Raw genomic sequence first — 18,963 nt, forward strand, 5'->3', positions numbered from 1 at the left:
GAGAACCCCTAGAAGGTTTCTGTCCCTCATCACCCTTTTCAACGGCTATGCCCTCCCTGCTGACCTGAGGCATCTGGGAAAAAAGAAGCCAGGCTGCCCCTGCTCAGTTTCTCGCCTCACCTGTGTGGAGGGGGGTTTCCCTCTGGGCCTGCAACATCCACAGAGGCCTGAACAGAGCGAGAGGAATGACAGTGGCCAGGAGCCTCTTGGAAACCAGGCAGGGGCATCTGACAGAGAAACAATGTGAAGAAGTTTTTAATGCTTTTATTTTGAAACTTAGAGCCAACTCCACCTCTTCCATGAATTCACAGTGACTTTACAATGGCCATGGGGGGAGGATCTATTTTACTCCAGTTTTGTTTTGTTCTGTTCGTTTTTTTGTTACCAGGTGCAAGTCCAAAGCTGAAATAGTTGGTGATCAGTTGACCAATGGTCAGTTGAATCCCTCCAAGGCAGGAGCTCCGCTGCCCCAGCTGGGGTGGGGATCAGAATGCTTGCAATTGTGAAGGAAGGAAGGGGTTCTGAGGACAGCCTGCTTGGCTGAAAGCCCACCTGGCGGAGAGTCTTTCTTTCTCTTCAGTAAATTCACACCATGGGTTCTGCAGACACTGTTAGCATTGACCTGTTAATGGGATGAGGCCCTGGGAAAAAGGAGGAGAGACAAGAACATCATCTAACAGGAGTCTTGAAATCTTGGATCTTGGGGTCAAACAACCCATTTGGAGACTGGGTTTGTGAAGCACCCAGAGGCAAAGTACGGAGTGGCAGAGGCTCTCAGGGTTGCCGGGGCTATTTGTAAATGTTCAAAAAAGGTATCATAAGAGGACTATGTCTTCTTTCCTTGAAAATCAGTTTTCCTGAAACTGCAAGTAGGCTACTGAGATCTGGAGCATGCGTGTCAGGACAGAGGGCAGACCAGCATTATTCCAGTGGAGCATGCGTGTCAGGACAGAGGGCAGACCAGCATTATTCCAGTGGAGCATGCGTGTCAGGACAGAGGGCAGACCAGCATTATTCCAGTGGAGCATGCGTGTCAGGACAGAGGGCAGACCAGCATTATTCCAGGAAGCTCTGGAGGTTGGTCTTGGACAGGTGGATGGCAGAGTTGGATTCATGAGCCACAGACAAGTTTGAGAACCAGCCACTGATGAGTGGGTGGGATGCCACTTCTACCACCAAAGGTCACTGATCTTCCCGCATGGGACTTGGGGACGCTGGGGGAGATCTCTGTGCCTGGTTGCTGGAAGGCACCTGGCAGCTGCTGGGAGCTGGGTGATCTATCCCCTGCAGGCTCTTAGAAACAATTCTCAAGTCATCCCTGTCATCTGTACCCAGGAACTCTCGAGATGGTCCCCATCCCGCCACTTCTTAGGGACGGCTTGACTCCCTAGATCTCTAATATACGTCATCTCACTCTGTCCTGGGTCTAGTCAATAAGGGAGGCATTCAAAGAGTGGGTGTGACTGCTATCTGAGCATGGCCTGCCCCAAATCTCAGAGCTACTTGGTAAATTAAAATCCAGTCTTGTTAACAGGCCTTGGTGTTTTGGGGTTAGAACAGGAAGTTGAATGCCATGGGCAAGACTTGTTTAAGATGAATCTGCAGACCGGTGGCTGGGAACCTCACTCTCCCACCAGGAGGCAACAAACTCCTCCCTGCCTTAGCAGTCCTCCCTGTTGAGGGAGACAGACGTCCATGCCCCTTGCAAGAAAGAGCGCTTTCAGAAAGAAAAGCTTCCAATGGCGTTGGTCACTGCTTGTGAAAGGCTAAATGCAGGACAATCGTGATTGGGTTGCTAGAAAGTTCCTTCTTTGTACTGAAGCAGTTAATCACGAGGGTGGTCGCAGTGGCAGGTACGACAGGTTGGGCAGGCATCTGGCCACTCTGGGATCTAGGAGGTCTTGGCGTTAAAACCATCTTGTAGCTGAAGATTTCATGACATGGGAAAATGGTCCCAAACTACTGAATGGGAAAAGAGGGCTGTAAAACACTGTGTAGAGTAGGATCCCAATTTGAAAATACACAGAAGACAAATCTGGAAGAATAATAACAAGGTCTTGTGATGACAGGTCTTACTATTTTGTTCTTTCTGTTTATTTAAATTTTCTATTTTGTCTACAATAAAAATGCATGACTTTTATTATAGGATGTTTAAGAAATTACTTTTCTCTTAAAGAGAGAAAAGGGGGAAATGGCCAATATCCGAGCACAGCTTTAAGAAGAAGACAAACTCCTTCCCTGTCCTGGAGGCCACCCAAATGCTGTAACTCTTCACTCAAGATGTTGAATTATGCAAACTGTGTTGCTACCCTTTTCCTTTTATAAGAAAGGGCAAATAGCCAGAAAAGCAGTGAATGTTGCTGCTTTAGCAAAAAGTGGAGAGCATTTTATTTGAAGCCAGCTTCTGGGGCTTGTCCTGGGCTAACTACAGTCAGCCTGGTTGGTCAGGCCCCCTCCCTTTGTCCAGGTTCTGGCACCACCCGTGCATCCCAGCAGGGCTCTGCCGTCCCGAGAACACCCCTGCCAGCTCACACGGGGAGGCAGCAGTGAGGTTTTATAGACAAAGATCATCCTTCCTAGGAGAATTTGTGCTAACCAAGACTCATGTCAAATGGCTTCTTAGTTGACTAGAAAGTTCAGTCCACACCCACTTTGTCTTCTGAGCTTTGCAGGTAGCCAGTGTGGGGCCAGACAATGAGGAAGAAAAAGCTCAGGGAGGAAGAGGAGGCCTGAGGGAATATGGGGGTTGGTCATCCACCCATCCGACGACACTGCTGAGTGGTCCTTTGTGTGCCGGGCTCTGTGCCAGGCACCATTAGTGCAAACGTAGGGACAGCACGGCAGCCCCGCCTGGGGAGTGAGGGCGTCCTCTGGCATTTAGGATGCAGTGTGGGTGGGGGTGGGGGATGGTCTGCAGAAGGCGCGACTCACCCCAGCTGAGAAAGCAAGCCGGCAATCCAGAAGGAGGAGACTTCTACAGCCTGGATGACAAAGAGCTGGTGAAGCCAAGGACAAGTGGGAAAGGAGCGAGAAGAGGATGTCAGGCAGAGGGGACAGCCTGAGCAAAGACCTAGGGGCGAGAGAGAGGGCGGAACATTCAGAACAGTGGTGAAGAGTGAGGCCAGCAGAAGCAGGGTAAGGGCTTTATCTAGAGGGCAATGGGGAGCCAAGGAGGGCATGTGAGCATGGGAGTCAGATTTCTGTCTTTAGAAGAGTCCTCAGGCTACAGTGATCTTTCTGCAATGAGAAAGAAAAAGAGGGTATGGGAGGCAAAGAATGGTGGCAGAGACCTGTCCTCTAGGGCTCTGGGAGCCTGTGGGTGGCTCTCAAGTCAGGCCCTGCAGTTCAGTAGGGAGGTGGGGAGACGGTGCCCCCCTGCAGGTATCCTGGTTGCAGTCCTCACTTGTGAGCCTGGGTCATTGCGTCTGCACGGTGAAGGTAAAAGTGCTTCTCTGCAAGGGCTGTTGAAGCTACTGAATGGGAAAATGGAGAGGCGAACTGCCTGGAAACAGGTATACTCTGTGCCAGACTCGGTCCCTGGGGACCCAGCACACCACCAGTCACTGGTGGGCATTTCCCAACTGCTGTTTGATGACAAGAAGGGTGGCAGCTCTAGCCCCAGCTTACGACAGATAAGATATGTGATAAACCACAGGACATTTCAGAAGGCCACAACATTCTCATGACCAAAAAAAAAAAAAAGAGTTTCAAGTTCCTGGGAGGTACAATTAGCTGGGATGGAAGCACACTGACCTGGCGCTCACGGACTCGTCACTGCGTGGTCCCCGCGGATAGCCTGCAGCGACAGCTCGTACCCAAGGAACATGGCCGCGCTCATGGGGAAGCCCCGCACCGCGTTCACAGTGATGCCTCTGAAAAACACCTTTGCACAGGGGCCCAGTTATTGCAGGGGACTGAGCCACACCTCTGCAGGGCCACTAAGGAGGGGCAGAGAACAGCTCGTGGTGCTGCCTGCCCAGGCCCCGTTCCCAGCCACAGCCCAAAGGACCTGTGTAGGCAGAGACCACAAAGGGAAGTCCCAGTCATGCCCTGCCCTGACCCGTGTCATGCCTGATGGTGCTTTTCCTGCCAGACCCTGATACACATGCACTAAATACTATAGGTAAGCTCTTGGGCCAGGCAAACACCTACATATGCTTTTTAAATTGCCCTCTCTCCCCCTCTCTCTCTCTTCTTCTCTCATATGCATACACACACTGTCTCTCTCTCTCTCTCTCTCTCTCTCTCTCTCTCTCTCTCTCTCTCTCTCTCCTCCAGAATCTAGAAGCCCTAAGTAGAGCACCCAGCCATGCCCAATCACTGTAGCAGGGGCTTCACAGGACATCCCCAAAGTGGCAGAGAACGGAACTCGAACTGTGCTTAAGACTCTGCAGACGTGGAGTTGAGGCACAGCTTTGCCATTGAGGTTGAGGCACAGTTTGTCACTTGGGCCAATGGCAAACTCTCTGGAACTCATTTTTCCCGACTGTAAGAGGGGAGTAATGATAGAATCAACCTGATAAGAATGTTGGAGGGACTAAATGAGATGAGGCTTTTCAAGCACTTGCACGGTGCCTGGCATATAGTATAAGCATGTGTTAACTGCTGATTATCATCATCACCCTCCTTGTTCTTATTAATAGTCTATCACCTAATAGGGAATAGGACTCAACCTCCAGCACTAGGATGCGTGCTCGGGAAGAATGGCCCGTGCTGCTGAGCTGCTGAACTCTGCCTTTGCTGCTCCATGACACCTGCATTGGTCTTCCATCCCCAGGGAGTATTATGTGATGCTTCCCAAACATGGCCTATGATCTTCCTTTCCTCCCTCAATCTTTTTGCTTGGTGTTGGGTGTCAGCTCATAAATGTGATGTGATTCCAACTCTCAAGCAGTGATAACCTATTAGCAGAGATAAGGCCCGTTTAGGAACAATAACAACATGACCCAGAAAATGAGAACAGATAAGAGCTTTGGCGAGAGGGACCGTGGGGAGGAGCTGGCCTTTTATACATCCTCTGGTAAGTAATGACCATCTAAAAGCAAGTTCTCACACAAATATAAATGACTTGAGAACTGTCAGGCACAGATAGAAACCTACTCGGATTCCTGTATAATTTTCTAAGTTTAAGAAACACAACTGGTCATTTTGTAAAAGTAGAAACCAACCCTTTGGGTTTCCCCAGTTTCCTCAGTCTCTGGGCACTGTGGTATCAGAGTTGGTGCAGGCCTCTGTCACTGGCTAGGATATCAGGTGACCTTCCTTCAGGAGAGGTGCCTGCACTTTGCAGCAGCCTCCAGGGTGCAACATGGCCCTAGGGACGGGGCTAATGGACAAGGATCCCTAGAGATGAATAAGTGGCTCAGCCAAGCCCTCGAGCTGTTCAAGCAGTGAGATCCTGGTAATATTAACACTCTTCTCTGATGTCTGACCTTTCTGGAATTCCACAGGCTCATCCAGAGTGACTGAATAACAGCCAGGAACTGGGTCAAACTCCGAGAGGAAAATTCCATGCCGGTGCCCACAGAGGTTGCCCTGTGGGTCTGGGCTTGGCTCTGCTCTGCAAGGTGGAGGCAGCCATGGCCCGGCTTGGAGTGTGAGCCTTCTGTCCCACAGCACCAGGCTCTGCAGGAGCTGTGGGTCACTTCAGACAAGCAGACAGCCCTCCCTCCAGCAGCTGTGGCCTGCTCTGCTGTGGAGCCCACAGAAGGCAAACAAAGTGCAGACCTGCCAGCTTTTACCTAGAGCTGTCAGAGCATATGACCTCCAGACCGAGTCCCCCTCACTCCCACCCTACAAAGCCTCAGTGGCTCCCTATGGGCTAGGGTCAGGTCCATACCGTTTCCTGGCTTGCAAGGACCCACATACTCTCCCTTGCACTTTCTCTGCGCGGCCTCTCACAGCTGACACCCTGGGCAGGTTAACGGCCTGTCATTCCTTTAAGGGGCCAGACTTTTTCCTCCACTGGGCCTCTTCTGGTACCCTCTGCCTGGAGTGCTTCCCAGGCCTGGCTTGCAGCCTGGCAGTGTCGCCATGGCCACCCCCAGGTGGATGATGGCCCCTCACCTTCTGTGCACTCAGTATCTCCCCATCGCAGCACTCCTCACACTGTTCTCCAAGTGTCCCTGACTTACCTGTCAGGAAGGACAGACAACAGGGGTGGGAGTGGGATTAGCAACCACAGTCAGGACAGTGAATGCAGGGCTGTGTGGGTGGTTTGCCTCTGAAACCCCAGCACCTGCGAGCGCTTAGCCCAGAGTAGACCTTCCATAAACACATTAAATGAATCAGTGAATGGATGGATGGATGAGTAAATGAATGAATGAATAAATGAACTTTTAGACGTGAGAAAGGAAGCGTCCTGGTGGCTGTAGTTCAGGGTTCCTGGAGCAAGAGGGAGGCTCCAGATTCCCCAGGGACAGCAACCCAGGGCAGCTGGCCCTGGTGCCTCCGGAAGCTGTCTACCTACAAATGCCCCCTCTGTCTGCCATTCAGCCTCATCTCACTGCCACAGCAGCTGCTTCCATGGAGCCAAGAATACCAAGGTGCTTCACCAGCCTCGTTATTTCAGATGGCAACTCTCCAAGTCAGAGCTATGGTCCATGTAGCCCAAGACGACCCTAACAGTGGGCAGAGAATCGCTCCAAAACTACCAGATTTTTCTTCTGTTTCTACTTGGAGATGCCTCGACAAGTCCATGGACTTTTGATTTTCCCCACCACGAAGGCTATGCCACTGATCATCCCTAAGTGGGTTACAAAGAGCTACTCAAATTGGTCGCCATCATCATTATTAATGCCTTTCTAATTCTTTCCTGTCACAAACTTCTTCTTCCATAGGAAGGTGAGAACAGATTGGATGATGATGGACTTGGGGCCCTGCACTCTGCCTCTGCGAGCCACGGTCAAGAATGCTTGGGGAGGGGTGCTCCATATGGCCAGAGCCCAAGCCAGCCGGGAACTGGAGCCATCCCTGGGGCACCGGGGAATCCTCTCTACCTCCTCCTCCTGCCGCTGCCAGAAAACTGCCTTTGAGACAACCTGATTGTTCTAGAGGGTGTCGTTGTTTTTGTTGATGTTACTATTTATGTTCATAAGTAAACAGTCACATATACAAGCATACATAGATAGGTACATACACATATATTCTTATATACACTGTAAATGTTTTTGAAATGTATCACAAGAAACTTTATGGTAATTGCCTTTGAGTGAGGACAGGGACCACAGGCAGGGCATTGACACAGTATATCCTCAGGTAGTTTTGGAAGCTTCCTATGTTCATGCATTACCAATTTTTGACCAATTGATACAAATTTTAAACAATTAACCTTGAACCATCTGATCACGCAGTGGTTACTCAAGCTGAGTATTGTTATCTTGACTTAAAACCTGTCTCTGAACCAACAGTGAGGACCAAATGCTATCAAAATTAAGAAACCAATCATCTGAACTTAGCTGACTTCCAGGACTTCATTTTTTAAAGAGCACAGTAATTTTTGCAGGAAATAATATCAGCAATATATTTTGCCTCTACAGACTTTTTATAAATTATGACACATTAATATTTGGGGAAGTAGACAAAAACATCTCAGATAAAAATGAATCATCCATTTGAAACACTTTTATATCCTTCTGTACTCATTGGCTGAATCACAAACTGTACTTCTACTAAAAAAAAAAAAAAGAAGAAGAAGAAGAAAAGATACAAAAGATAATTGAGGCCGCACCAGGGCTGGGCTTCACCCTTCTGTCAGAGCAGCTCTTGTTAAAATTTTTAAAAAGGAATTTAAAATAATGAGAGTAGTAAAGCTCTGAGTTTATCCATCCTTAAAACATAAAGATAGAACTCAAGTTCCCTCCTTATCACATCTTCTTATACTAACCAGGGTCCAGCCTTTCCTCACACACTATGATATCCTGCTCTTCATTCCCAGGGCACCACTAGGGTCTTGCTTAATGGGCAGTGACCAAAGGTGGATGCATCATTTCAGCTGTAATCTGTTCAGGGCAGAGGCCTCCACCTCCTGTATTCTACCCACTATACTTCTATTAATGCAACCTTGGGACAGGTCTCACTGTTGGCTCACTGCACATTAGCTGATCAGAGCATGGGCTTTTTCTCTTTAGTTTACTGCTCTGTCCCCAGCTCCTAGAACTGTGCCTACCACATACTAGTTGCTCTAAGCATTTGAAAACTAAAGCACTCAGGCATTTTTCCTTAGGAGCCTTCATCAAATCAGATTGCCCCATCCTTTACACAGATGATTGATCCATGATTGAATACTAAGGGCTGGACTTTACAGTGACTTCTGGTAGGTCTGTCCTTTAGATGTGGCCCTTTGATCTAGCTTTTGGATCTTGCCCCTCTCATGTGGCATGTTAGTTATTTACCACAACACTGGGTCATCCCAACTCTGCGTCTTTCCCAAGTTGGGGGAGAGAGCAAAACAGGACCTTGGAAAACTTGCTGTAAGAGGCAGAGGAGGGGCAGGTATAGAAATAGCTGTCACCCATAGTGGTGTGTGAGAAGCGCCTTGAGAAAGGTACAGGAGAAGCAAGCCAAGGACATGGATCCTGGGGAGGCTGGTGGACTGCACTGGGCCTGGAAGGATGGGTAGACTCATCTGGCAGGGCCTGGGGTGGGGCAGCCATGTGAGAAAGGACCCAGAGCTCTGGGGTAACACTGGTGCTAATAAAATCAATACTGATCATACTAATGCAAATGAGAAAGGGTTAACTCTTCCCTATGGGTTACATATTGAATGGAGTGCTTTTTGTATTAACCCACAAATGCCCCACCCTTCATGGAAGGGATGATCATTCTAGAAGAAACTGAGGCCCTGAGACATGAAGCTGCTTGCTTGGATCCTGCCAGCTCACAGTAGCTACATCTGACTTTGAACCCACATCTGCTGACTCTAAGAGCCACACCAAGAAAGCAAGGAGCCCGTGCAAGAAAGAGCCAGCAGGATGGTTTCTCCGGAGGGTGATGAATCTGTTTATAACCTTGGACACTGGACATGGAAGTCTGGTCTATCCTGGGGCAGCACCTTTTCAGGTGGTAGGAAGGGGTGTGTGTTAGGTTAAGCTCTTGAGCTGTAGGAAGAACGGAGGAGACACAGCCAATGGAAATGGGTCGGAGGCTGCCTCCTTAGCCGAGATCAGAGGTCTGGGGTCAGGGCTTAGGTGGGAGAGCAGAAGACAGTTCACAGGGCCTGGAGCTGGTGAGATGAGCTGACTGAGGATAGGAAGGAGGCAAGGCGGCTCTGGCAATTCCCACCAGGAGGAGGGGTGGGGAAGGCACTGAGCCATGAGTGAGGAAGGACTGCCCAACCTATCTTGATGAGAAGGCAAACTGTGGTGACAGACAGACGTAGACCAGGCCTAGGCGCCACCATGGACCAGCTGTGTGGCTGCAAGCAGATTACCAGCCCTCTCTGAACCTCTGTCAGGTAGGTCACATATCTACCTCCTCCACTGGCCATGTGAAAAGACCACCTAGGTGAAGTGCTTGACAAAGCACCCGCTTGTGGCACCGGCAGCTGCCTGATCTCCTGATTCCCTTCTCTGTAGTCCCACATCCCCCTAAATGTGTGAATCACCTTCCAGGAACTGACACTGACCCCGCAGGCCTGCTGTGGGCTTACTTTAAGACCTTCCTTCTGGTAACTCTGGGAGATACAATCCAGGACACCTTTATATTTGTTTAAATAAACTCCATCAGCTTGGAGTCGACTTTTCACAACATCCATAGGAGTCGCTGTCCCCCAAGAAATTGCTCCTGCAAAGAGAAAGAAACAGGTGTCAGGGGCTGGCTCCTTAGGATCTGGAGGGGCCTGGCTCCTTGCGGATTTCTACCATTTAGAGATTCATTAAACCGGGAGAAGGGACAGAGCTCAGGAGTAGAACCCGCAAAGTTTGTTTCTGATTCTCGCTTGCCACTTGCTGTGAGACTTGGCAAAAGTTTCCTCCCTTCTCTAAGCCTCGGGCTTCTCGTCTATAAAATGGGGTGGCAGTACCTATCGTTGTGGGGCTGTTTTGAGGGCCAAATGAATTGATGAACGTGAAGCACTGAGCACAGTGCCAGTCCACAGCCAGTGCTCGAGACATGGCTGTCTTTATTAGCAGTTTTTATTGGAGAAAGAGTAACAGGCTCCACAGGTACTTGGCAGCACCTTCCCGGGGCACCAGAAGGGAGCCCAGGGTGAGGCATGAGGCTGAAGGTTTGCAGCTCGCTGAGGGCAGGATTTACTCTGAACCCAGAGAAGCTAAACAAACACATGCAGACAGGCTGCTCACCAAGGAAGGGCCAGCCTGGGGGTTGCAAAAACACAGCAGGGACAGCTTTTTGAAAAATCTCTTTTCTTTTTCAAGTATGTGGAATAGAAGCCTTGGGATCACGTGCCACCAGGTCATCCTCATGGGATATGCTCAGGTAAGGAATTCTAGGAAAACAATGCCACGTTATTATATAAACACAGAAATTCGTATATTCCTAGATGAGGAGAGAAAAACAAATTGATGTTAAAGTCCAGGGCAACTGGTTTGCATGGTTTTGTAATTGCTGCCCAGTAGCTCCCAAAGGAGACCTTAGACTGCCCTTGGCCCTTGGCCTATCCTGGCCTCTGGTCCCCTCAGCCTCCTGCCCTTGGTCCTCCAAAAGCCTCTCTAAACCTGTGCCTTCTGCCTGGACAATGGGACCACTTCCCCAGGTACTGCCCTGGTGCACTCCCTTGTCCCTCCGCCCATGGGAAAGGGCATCACAAAACGGGATTTGCCTGCCAGGCCATTCACACCTGCTCTCTGCAGAAGTGAGAGCAGATGGGGCCTTGCAGTCTTCTCTGCCAGTCGGTACTGACTGAGCTCTTACTAGTAGCTGGGCATGAGCACGGGCACCTGGAGGCCAGAAGGTGAAACTGTAGTTAGGTGGCTAAGACATCAGTTTCATTATGTGTTCGCTATGAGCTGACAGCATGGCAAATTGTGATGATGAGGAGGAGAAAGAGAGGGAGGAGGAGGAGGAGGAGAGGGGGAGGGGGAAAGAGAAGTAGGAGGAGGGGGTAGAGAAGGAGGAGGAGAGGGAGGAGGAGGAGAGGGAGGAGGAGGAGAGGGAGGAGGAGGAGGATTCATGATTTTCTTCTTTCTGTTAGATCTTTCCCATCACATCAAACATGCCATGATGCCAGCCTTCTTAAAAAGCATCCTCTCTTGACTTCCATAACCCTTCTGGCTATGGCTCTGTTTCTCTGTTCCTCATTACAGCATAGCAGAACCCTCAGAAGAGTTGTGTATACTTGGGTGCACCAATATCCTTCATCCCATTCTTTCTTGAGCCCACTCCATCAGGTTTTTACACCCTTCTCTCCATCAAATGGCCTTTACCAAAATCCCCAGTGGCCTCCACATTGTTAAATTCAGGAGGTGTGAGTAGCAGGTACAAAGGCCTTGTGGTCGGGGAAGGGCCAGGCATGGTCAAGTTGCAGCAGAGACGACTGTGACTGGAGAAAGTGAGGAAGGGGAGAGGAGTAGAAGTGAGGTGGGTGGGGAACAGGGAGCTAGATCACTGAGAGCCTGGAAAACCATTGCAAGGATGTCAACTTTTACCTTAAATGAAAGAGGGATGTGGTGCAGGATTCTGAGCAGGGAGGTTAAGCAGCCAGGCCATGGTCACAAAATGATGAAGTGTGGATTTGAACTTAAATCTTTCTGGCTGCAGAGTCCCTGCTATACTGTCAGCACCAGCTGTGTGACCTGGGATTGGCTACTTAACATTTCTGGACCTGAGTTTTCTCATCTGTGAAATGGGGAGACTGATTCCTGCCTTGTAGAACTAATGGCATCCTTACATCACAAAGGTTGCATTTAATAAGCTGAACCATGATCATGGATTTCCTTTCCAAAGCTTAGCAATGCCTGACACAGAGTATGTGTTCAAAATATATCCATTGCCTTAAAGTCAAATGGGTTCAAATGGGAACTGCCATTCTCATAGCTGCATAGGAAAAGGGATGAGGCTGAGGTGGGAGAGGACCAGGGACACAGTAGGTACCTAACAAATAATTATTGGGTGAGTACCTAAATGTGTCCTGCCCTCCCCCTGGGCTGAGAAGGGCATGGCAGTTCCCCAGCTGTACCACTGCCATGGCCTGCACAGGGGTACGGCTCCAGCTGCTGCTGCTCTTACCTGCCATGCCACCCGCCAGCCACACGGCACAGGGGCTGGGGCCTGTGCAGGCCTCAGGTGTGATCCATTCACTCAGGAACACGTAGGGGATGAAGTAGAGGCAATAGCCTGGGACATCCCTCAGCAGCATGGCACTGGCCCCCCGGTACAGCCCTGCCAGGCCCTCATTCCTCACAATGGTTGTAATGCAGTGCACGGGCCCCTGGTATGCTGGCTGCTCCACAGGAGCCACTGCCTTGGACTTCAAACCGAGGTTGGCTGCAAAGACAGGGGAGAGAAGGTGGCAAGTGACCCAGGGCGTAATAGACTGGACATTCCCTGACACTGGAGCCAGCCCAGCCCTTTGACAGTTCCCTCTCATGTAGCCCATCAACTTTTACCAAATCTGACCTTGGCAGCTCAAACCAGGATACTGAGGTCCCAACAAGAGCCCCTGCCAATATACACAGCCAGACTGGGGATAATCTCAGCCACATGATAGAACACCAGTTACTTTAGGTCAATACCACTACTTCTTTCGAAGCAGATGTGACTTCAGAATGTCTAGAATCAATTATGACAAGCCACACTAAGCTCTTTTTTGAAGCTAGAAAATCCAACATGCTGTGTGTGTGTGTGTGTGTGTGTGTGTGCGCGCGCGCGCGTGCATGCGTGTGTGTGTGTGTATGTGTGTATGTGTCTGTGTACACACTTATGCACAGTGTGGCGGGGCAAAATGTATATGAGATTTGGAGCCAGACTGTCCTGGCTGCAAATCCTAGCTCTACTGCTTATTGAAAATAATTTATAAATTATACATAAAATTTAAAATCTATAATTTTATAAAAATATCTACAAAGAACTCAAATTTACAAGAAAAAACAAACAATCTCATCAAAAAGTAGGCTAAGGATATGAACAGACACTTCTCAAAAGAAGACATTTATGCAGCCAACAGACACATGAAAAAATGCTCATCATCACTCGCCATCAGAGAAATGCAAATCAAAACCACAGTGAGATACCATCTCACACCAGTTAGAATGGCGATCATTAAAAAGTCAGGAAACAACAGGTGCTGGAGAGGATGTGGAGGAATAGGAACTTTTACACTGTTGGTGGGACTGTAAACTAGTTCAACCATTGTGGAAGACAGTGTGGCGATTCCTCAGGGATCTAGAACTAGAAATACTATTTGGCCCAGCCATCCCATTACTGGGTATATACCCAAAGGATTATAAATCATGCTGCTATAAAGACACATGCACACGTATGTTTACTGCGGCACTAGTCACAATAGCAAAGACTTGGAACAAATCCAAATGTCCATCAGTGATAGACTGACTGGATTAACAAAATGTGGCACATATACACCATGGAATACTATGCAGCCATAAAAAAGGATGAGTTCTTGTCCTTTGTAGGGACACAGATGAAGCTGGAAACCATCATTCTCAGCAAACTATCGCAAGGGCAAAAAACCAAACATTGCATGTTCTCACTCACAGGTGGGAATTGAACAATGAGAACACTTGGATACAGGAAGGGGAACATCACACACCAGGGACTGTCATGGTATGGGGAGAGGAGGGAGGGATAGCATTAGGAGATATACCTAATGTAAATGATGAGTTAATGAGTGCAGCACACCAACATGGCACATGTATACACATGTAACAAACCTGCACGTTGTGCACATGTACCCTAGAACTTAAAGTATCATTAAAAAAAAGAAAATAAAAGTTAAGCACAATAAAAAAGAAAATAATTTATAAATTATATATAAAATTTAAAATCTATAATTTAATATTTATAATTTTATAAAAATAAAATCAATAATTTTTAAAAAATTATTTGGAAATAATTCGAAATTTACCTTGGCAAGTCAGCATTTTCAGCCCATTTCCTTACGTTAAAAGAGGGAGAGGTTGTCATGAGTGCACATAAAGTAATACATGTACAGTGTCCAGCATGGTGATTTGAACATTGTAGGGGCTTAATGAGCTATCAACTGAGACCAAAGTTGCTGACATGAATTGGTGGCAGGACCCACAGGTTGGAGAGCTGGGTATATTCTCAGTGACTTACTCCAGCCCTGGCCACGCTGTGCCCTAAACAGTTGTAGGGCAGAACTGGGGCTCTTGGACCCCAAAGTCCTGGGACCCAGGGCTTCTATCTTCTTGTCTAACCTCAGTAGTCTATGCTGGCAGCTCAGGGGTTGTCTCCAGGTTCTTCTAGGCGTGCACATAGCCAGCAGAGACTCTGCCTCTCTCTCATTTGCTACCCATCTCCTGCTCTGATGCTTGTCTTCTCTGCTATGGATCCTTCTCTGCTATGAGGCTTTGATTCATGACCAGACAGACCTTCCAGACCCAGTGCAGATAAAGTAGGCTCTTGTTCTTAACTTTCCCTTCTCCAGGAAATAACATAATGTGACATGACCAGGAAAGAAATAGAATAAAGTTTGTCTGTGACCACAAGCCTATTTTGCCACCTGAGTTTAATTCTCTGTACAGTGTTTCAGTTTGGTTTTACACATGCTGGTAAACAGGCAGACAGCTTTCATCATATAGGTCAATGTCCAAGTCCCCCAAACAGTCCATCTTTACCAGCAGAAATGTTAGGAGCATTCAGCTTCATGACTCCACAGTCTGGAGACTGGAGAATAAAGTGCAATCTGTACTTTAACTCATCCCAGAAGCAGGTGAGGTTGAGGGGGAGGCTTCTGTGTGCCTGGGAAGTGTGCTTGAACAAACCCATGCTGTATTTTCCATCTGCGAGTGGGGAAGGGAGTGAATCCCTGCCATAACCATTAGGCCAACTTCAGTGTGGGCAGGAGCCAACTTCTTCCACAGTGGATCCCACAGGAGGTGAGCCGGGGTGGTAGCCACCGTTGGGGGCACAAGGCCCCTCTGAGCAAGATCAGACATGATGGCCTTTGAAAGCCCACTGAGAGATCACTAGGCATGCCTTCCTCTTCCAAATCCACGGTGTTACTGCCTGGTTCATCTGAGGAAATTTTGCCATTAGACAGAATAGATGTCATTGTCCCAACGTATAAACTTTGCCTGAACTGCTTTCGTCTCCAGGTAACACTGACTTGACCCAGAAGTCAAGGTTTTCATGAAGCAACTATGGGTAAATAGTGGCTTTCAGGAGTTACTGATTGAAGGAGAGGATCTTGATAACAATCTGCTTGTTTGAAAGTACAGATGTTGGGAAAACACTCATCAAACCTCCAACTGGCCTTGTCAACAAAATTCCTGTACTGTTTTCCTTTTCTCTGCAGAGTAAGCAATAAGGAAATTCTCTCTCATTCTCCCAGGTTTGCCACATAACCAATCTAGCTTTTATTGCTTTGGAATTACCCATTTATGGCTGTTAGTGCGGTATAATTATCACGGTGACTCCCATCACCAGGATACTGACACAACTCCAAACTGACCCAAGTTTATACTGTGAAGCTCTTGGAATTCTTTCTAGCACCTTCATTCCCAATTTTTTTTGAAAAAACTTTTTATTTGGAAATAATTTCAAATTTGCAAAAGAAGAATAAAAAGCAAAACAGTATAAAGAATGCCCATACATGCCGGGCGCGGTGGCTCAAGCCTGTAATCCCAGCACTTTGGGAGGCCGAGGCGGGCGGATCACAAGGTCAGGAGATCGAGACCACAGTGAAACCCCGTCTCTACTAAAAATACAAAAAATTAGCCGGGCGCGGTGGCGGGCGCCTGTAGTCCTAGCTACTCAGGAGGCTGAGGCAGGAGAATGGCGTGAACCCAGGAGGCGGAGCTTGCAGTGAGCCGAGATCGCGCCACTGCACTCCAGCCTGGGCAACAGCGTGAGACTCCGTCTCAAAAAAAAAAAAAAAAAAAAAAAAAAAAGAATGCCCATACATACCATTTACCCAGATTTATCCATTGCCAACCTTTTTGCTCATTTGCTTATTTTTTGTGAGTTCTCTCTCCCACTCTCTTCACTTCCCTCCCTTCTCACTCGTGTGCATTCAATTCAACTGAATCAATGTAATTGTCCCAGTGTCTAAACTTTGCCTAAGCCCCATTCATTTCCAGGTAACAGTGACCTGACCAGGAGTCAAGGTTTTCATGAATCAGCTATGGGTATGATGTGGCTTTCAGGAATCATTGATTGAAAGAGGGGATTCTGATAACAACGTGTTTGCGTGGAGGTACAGATGTTGGAAAAACACCTATCAAACCTTGAACTGACTTTGGCAACAAGACCCAAACCTATCCTTTTTCTTCTTTTCTTCCCAAGGTAAGCAATAGGGAGTGTGTGTGTGTGTGTGTGTGTATGTGTGTGTGTGTACATATAGATGTATTTTTACACATTCATACATAACTATTTTCTAAACTATTTCTGGGTGAGTTACATACTTGATGGGTCTTTACCCCTAAATATGTTGAAACATATTTCCTAAGAATGGAGATATTGTCTTACATAACTATAGCATAATTATCAGTTTCATATAGCTACATTGACAGTACTTTAATCTACCATCTATAATCAAATTGTCATTTAATCTTCATGGTGCTCTTTATAGCATTTTCCCCTCCAGGACAGGATGCAGTGCTTCAATCTGGAACATTTCCATAGCCTTTCTTTGTTTCTTGTGACACTGACTTTTTTTAAGAGTACATGACCCCTCTGCTTGTTAATAGAGCTTTCCTGATTTGGAGTTTGTCTGACATCTCCTTACTACATTGTGGCCATGCATTCTTGGCTAGACCTCCTCCCTATTCTTAAGTCTCATTCTCAAAAGCCCCTGTTCTCCTCCTCTGGCCTCTTATTCTTGTTTTTATCAGGTTTTTTTTTTTTTTTTGAGGTATACTTTTTATTCAATAAAAGGTAAAGCTCTCAAGTGCACGACTAATAAGTTTTTACAATTGCATTCACCTATGTCATCACACTCTACAGTGGAAGTGACTTCTTATATTTGAAATAAACTGTTTTGTTTACAGTCCAGTTAGGGAGAGCAGTGATTCCACAGGCTACCTATCCTCCCCTGATTTTCAAGGTAAAAGAACTCTGTGATATCATGAGGTGTCATTCATTGAGAAGCAACCTTGCTCTGGGGCACTGGTTATAACTTACAAGTCTATCAGCACTGGCACTAACAATAGTGGTATGCATGATTCATATTGGGTCCACCAGAGCAGAATGTCATCAAAGGTAGTTATTATAATTCTATGCATAGATATACCTGAGATAAAAATGCATCACACCACCACCATTTGTGAGGCCCAAAGTCAGACAAACCTAACATGATGATGCACTTATCACTTACACTGATTTTCAATTCAACGGCAAGAGTAGGAGCCATAGAAAACTATGACCAGTGTAAGATAGCCCTGCTGCTAAACAGGGAATAAACAGAAGAGCCTTCTTCTGGAAAACAGCAGAAATCTCCACCAGTGGCCCATGTGGTGCTAAGTGCTCTCTGGCTTGTGGGGGTGGCAGAGTCAGGGGGATGCCAGGACACTTGGCAGACAGCCTCAGGAAAACACTGAATCAGAGTTCTTGGTACTCTGATACCATGGGACCAATTTTAGTTTGTGAAAATCCAATTTTGATGACTCTTAAAAGCTGATTTGGAAAGTTACTGGAAAGCCAGTCTTGGAAATATGCACAACTGAGATCTGTGAACTTGCATGTCCTTTGTCCAAGGAACCTGAGGAAGACTACGAGGTGCCGGATCAGGACACAGCTTACAGGGAACTGCCAACTCCCAGTCCATTGTTCCTAAACCTTCAGGGCGTACACGTATATGTGAAAGGATTGGCATTAGGTATATTTCCTTCTCAAGTGAAGTGTACTTAATTTCTCTAATTAGAATTTTTTATTCTGTAATGAGGATAAAAACATTAATCAAATTTTGATCTTTTTAAAATCATGAGTGCTTTGCATTTGAGACCAACCTTTGCTGCCTCTCTAGATCAAGGGATACTACGTTTTATTAGGATAGATATGGATTATGTACCTCAAAAACTGCTGCCTCTCTAGATCAAGGGCATACTACCTTTTATTAGGATAGATACGGATTATATACCTCAAAAACTCAGGATGCCTGTGATTTCCTTCGTTTTCCCAACTTCAATTAGGGCCATCTCAGGCCCCCTGCACCTATGTAACCAAGACTAGCAAGATGTTCAAAGTCAATGAAAATAGCAACCTGCTGTCCTAGGACGTGGAGGAGGGCCCAGGCCTCCTGCCTTGTCCAACTCAGACCCGGCCAGCACACCTAAACCTACAGGCCATGGCTATCTGGCTCTGCAGGTCTCTGTGAAGTGCTAGTGCCTCACTGCTGGCCTCCTGTTTAGCCTGGGAGGTCCCTTAGAAGGTAGATGCTTCGACAGGGAGTTTTATTTTGGGGGGTGCGGGTTGTAGGTCCAGGTTGCGCCAATCCTAACAGGTACCAACGCAGCCATCTCTTAGGGCACATCCAACTTCAGAAGGGCTGAGCTGGGCTGGACACAGACTGGGGACACCAGATCTACCACTGTTGCCCCTCTTCCAGAACCCAGGGACCCAGCCACAGAAAGCCACTGTGCCTTCCTCAGACACAAACACAAAGATGTTCCATTTATTTTCCTTTCTCAGTCAATGCGATTCAATGTCTTCAATGGGCCATGACCTTGGAAACAGTAAGGCCAGCAGAAACACAATGGCTGGCCACTGAGGGGAGCAGGGCCGGCCCTCAGGAGCACAAAGGCCTGGCCACTCTCTGGAAGAGAAAGTGCTCCCTGCCTCCTCTGCTGTGTGGGTATGTGGGTGGTG

The 18,963-nt window shown here is 47.6% G+C and overlaps 2 protein-coding genes across 8 annotated transcripts in view; one reads left to right on the forward strand and one right to left on the reverse strand.

Annotated features, from left to right (window-relative positions):
• CXCL14 (C-X-C motif chemokine ligand 14) overlaps positions 1–18,963 on the forward strand; it is a 728,461-nt gene that overhangs the window by 424,181 nt on the left and 285,317 nt on the right. The window lies entirely within an intron of this gene.
• SLC25A48 (solute carrier family 25 member 48) overlaps positions 126–18,963 on the reverse strand; it is a 50,538-nt gene continuing 31,700 nt past the window's right edge. Inside the window, exons 5-8 of one of the 6 annotated variants that reach the window (XM_050792836.1) lie at positions 12,187–12,444; positions 9,626–9,783; positions 3,754–3,883; positions 126–1,959 (exon numbers count right to left, since the gene is read on the reverse strand). In XM_050792836.1, the coding sequence (XP_050648793.1) occupies positions 3,761–3,883; positions 9,626–9,783; positions 12,187–12,444 (539 nt within the window). In that variant the 3' untranslated portion in view covers positions 126–1,959; positions 3,754–3,760. The other 5 variants (XM_050792835.1, XM_050792839.1, XM_050792837.1 and 2 more) reach the window with 5 other exon arrangements.

The sequence above is a fragment of the Macaca thibetana genome, chromosome 6 (assembly GCF_024542745.1).
Source record: "Macaca thibetana thibetana isolate TM-01 chromosome 6, ASM2454274v1, whole genome shotgun sequence".
In the NCBI taxonomy this organism is placed as follows: domain Eukaryota; kingdom Metazoa; phylum Chordata; class Mammalia; order Primates; family Cercopithecidae; genus Macaca; species Macaca thibetana.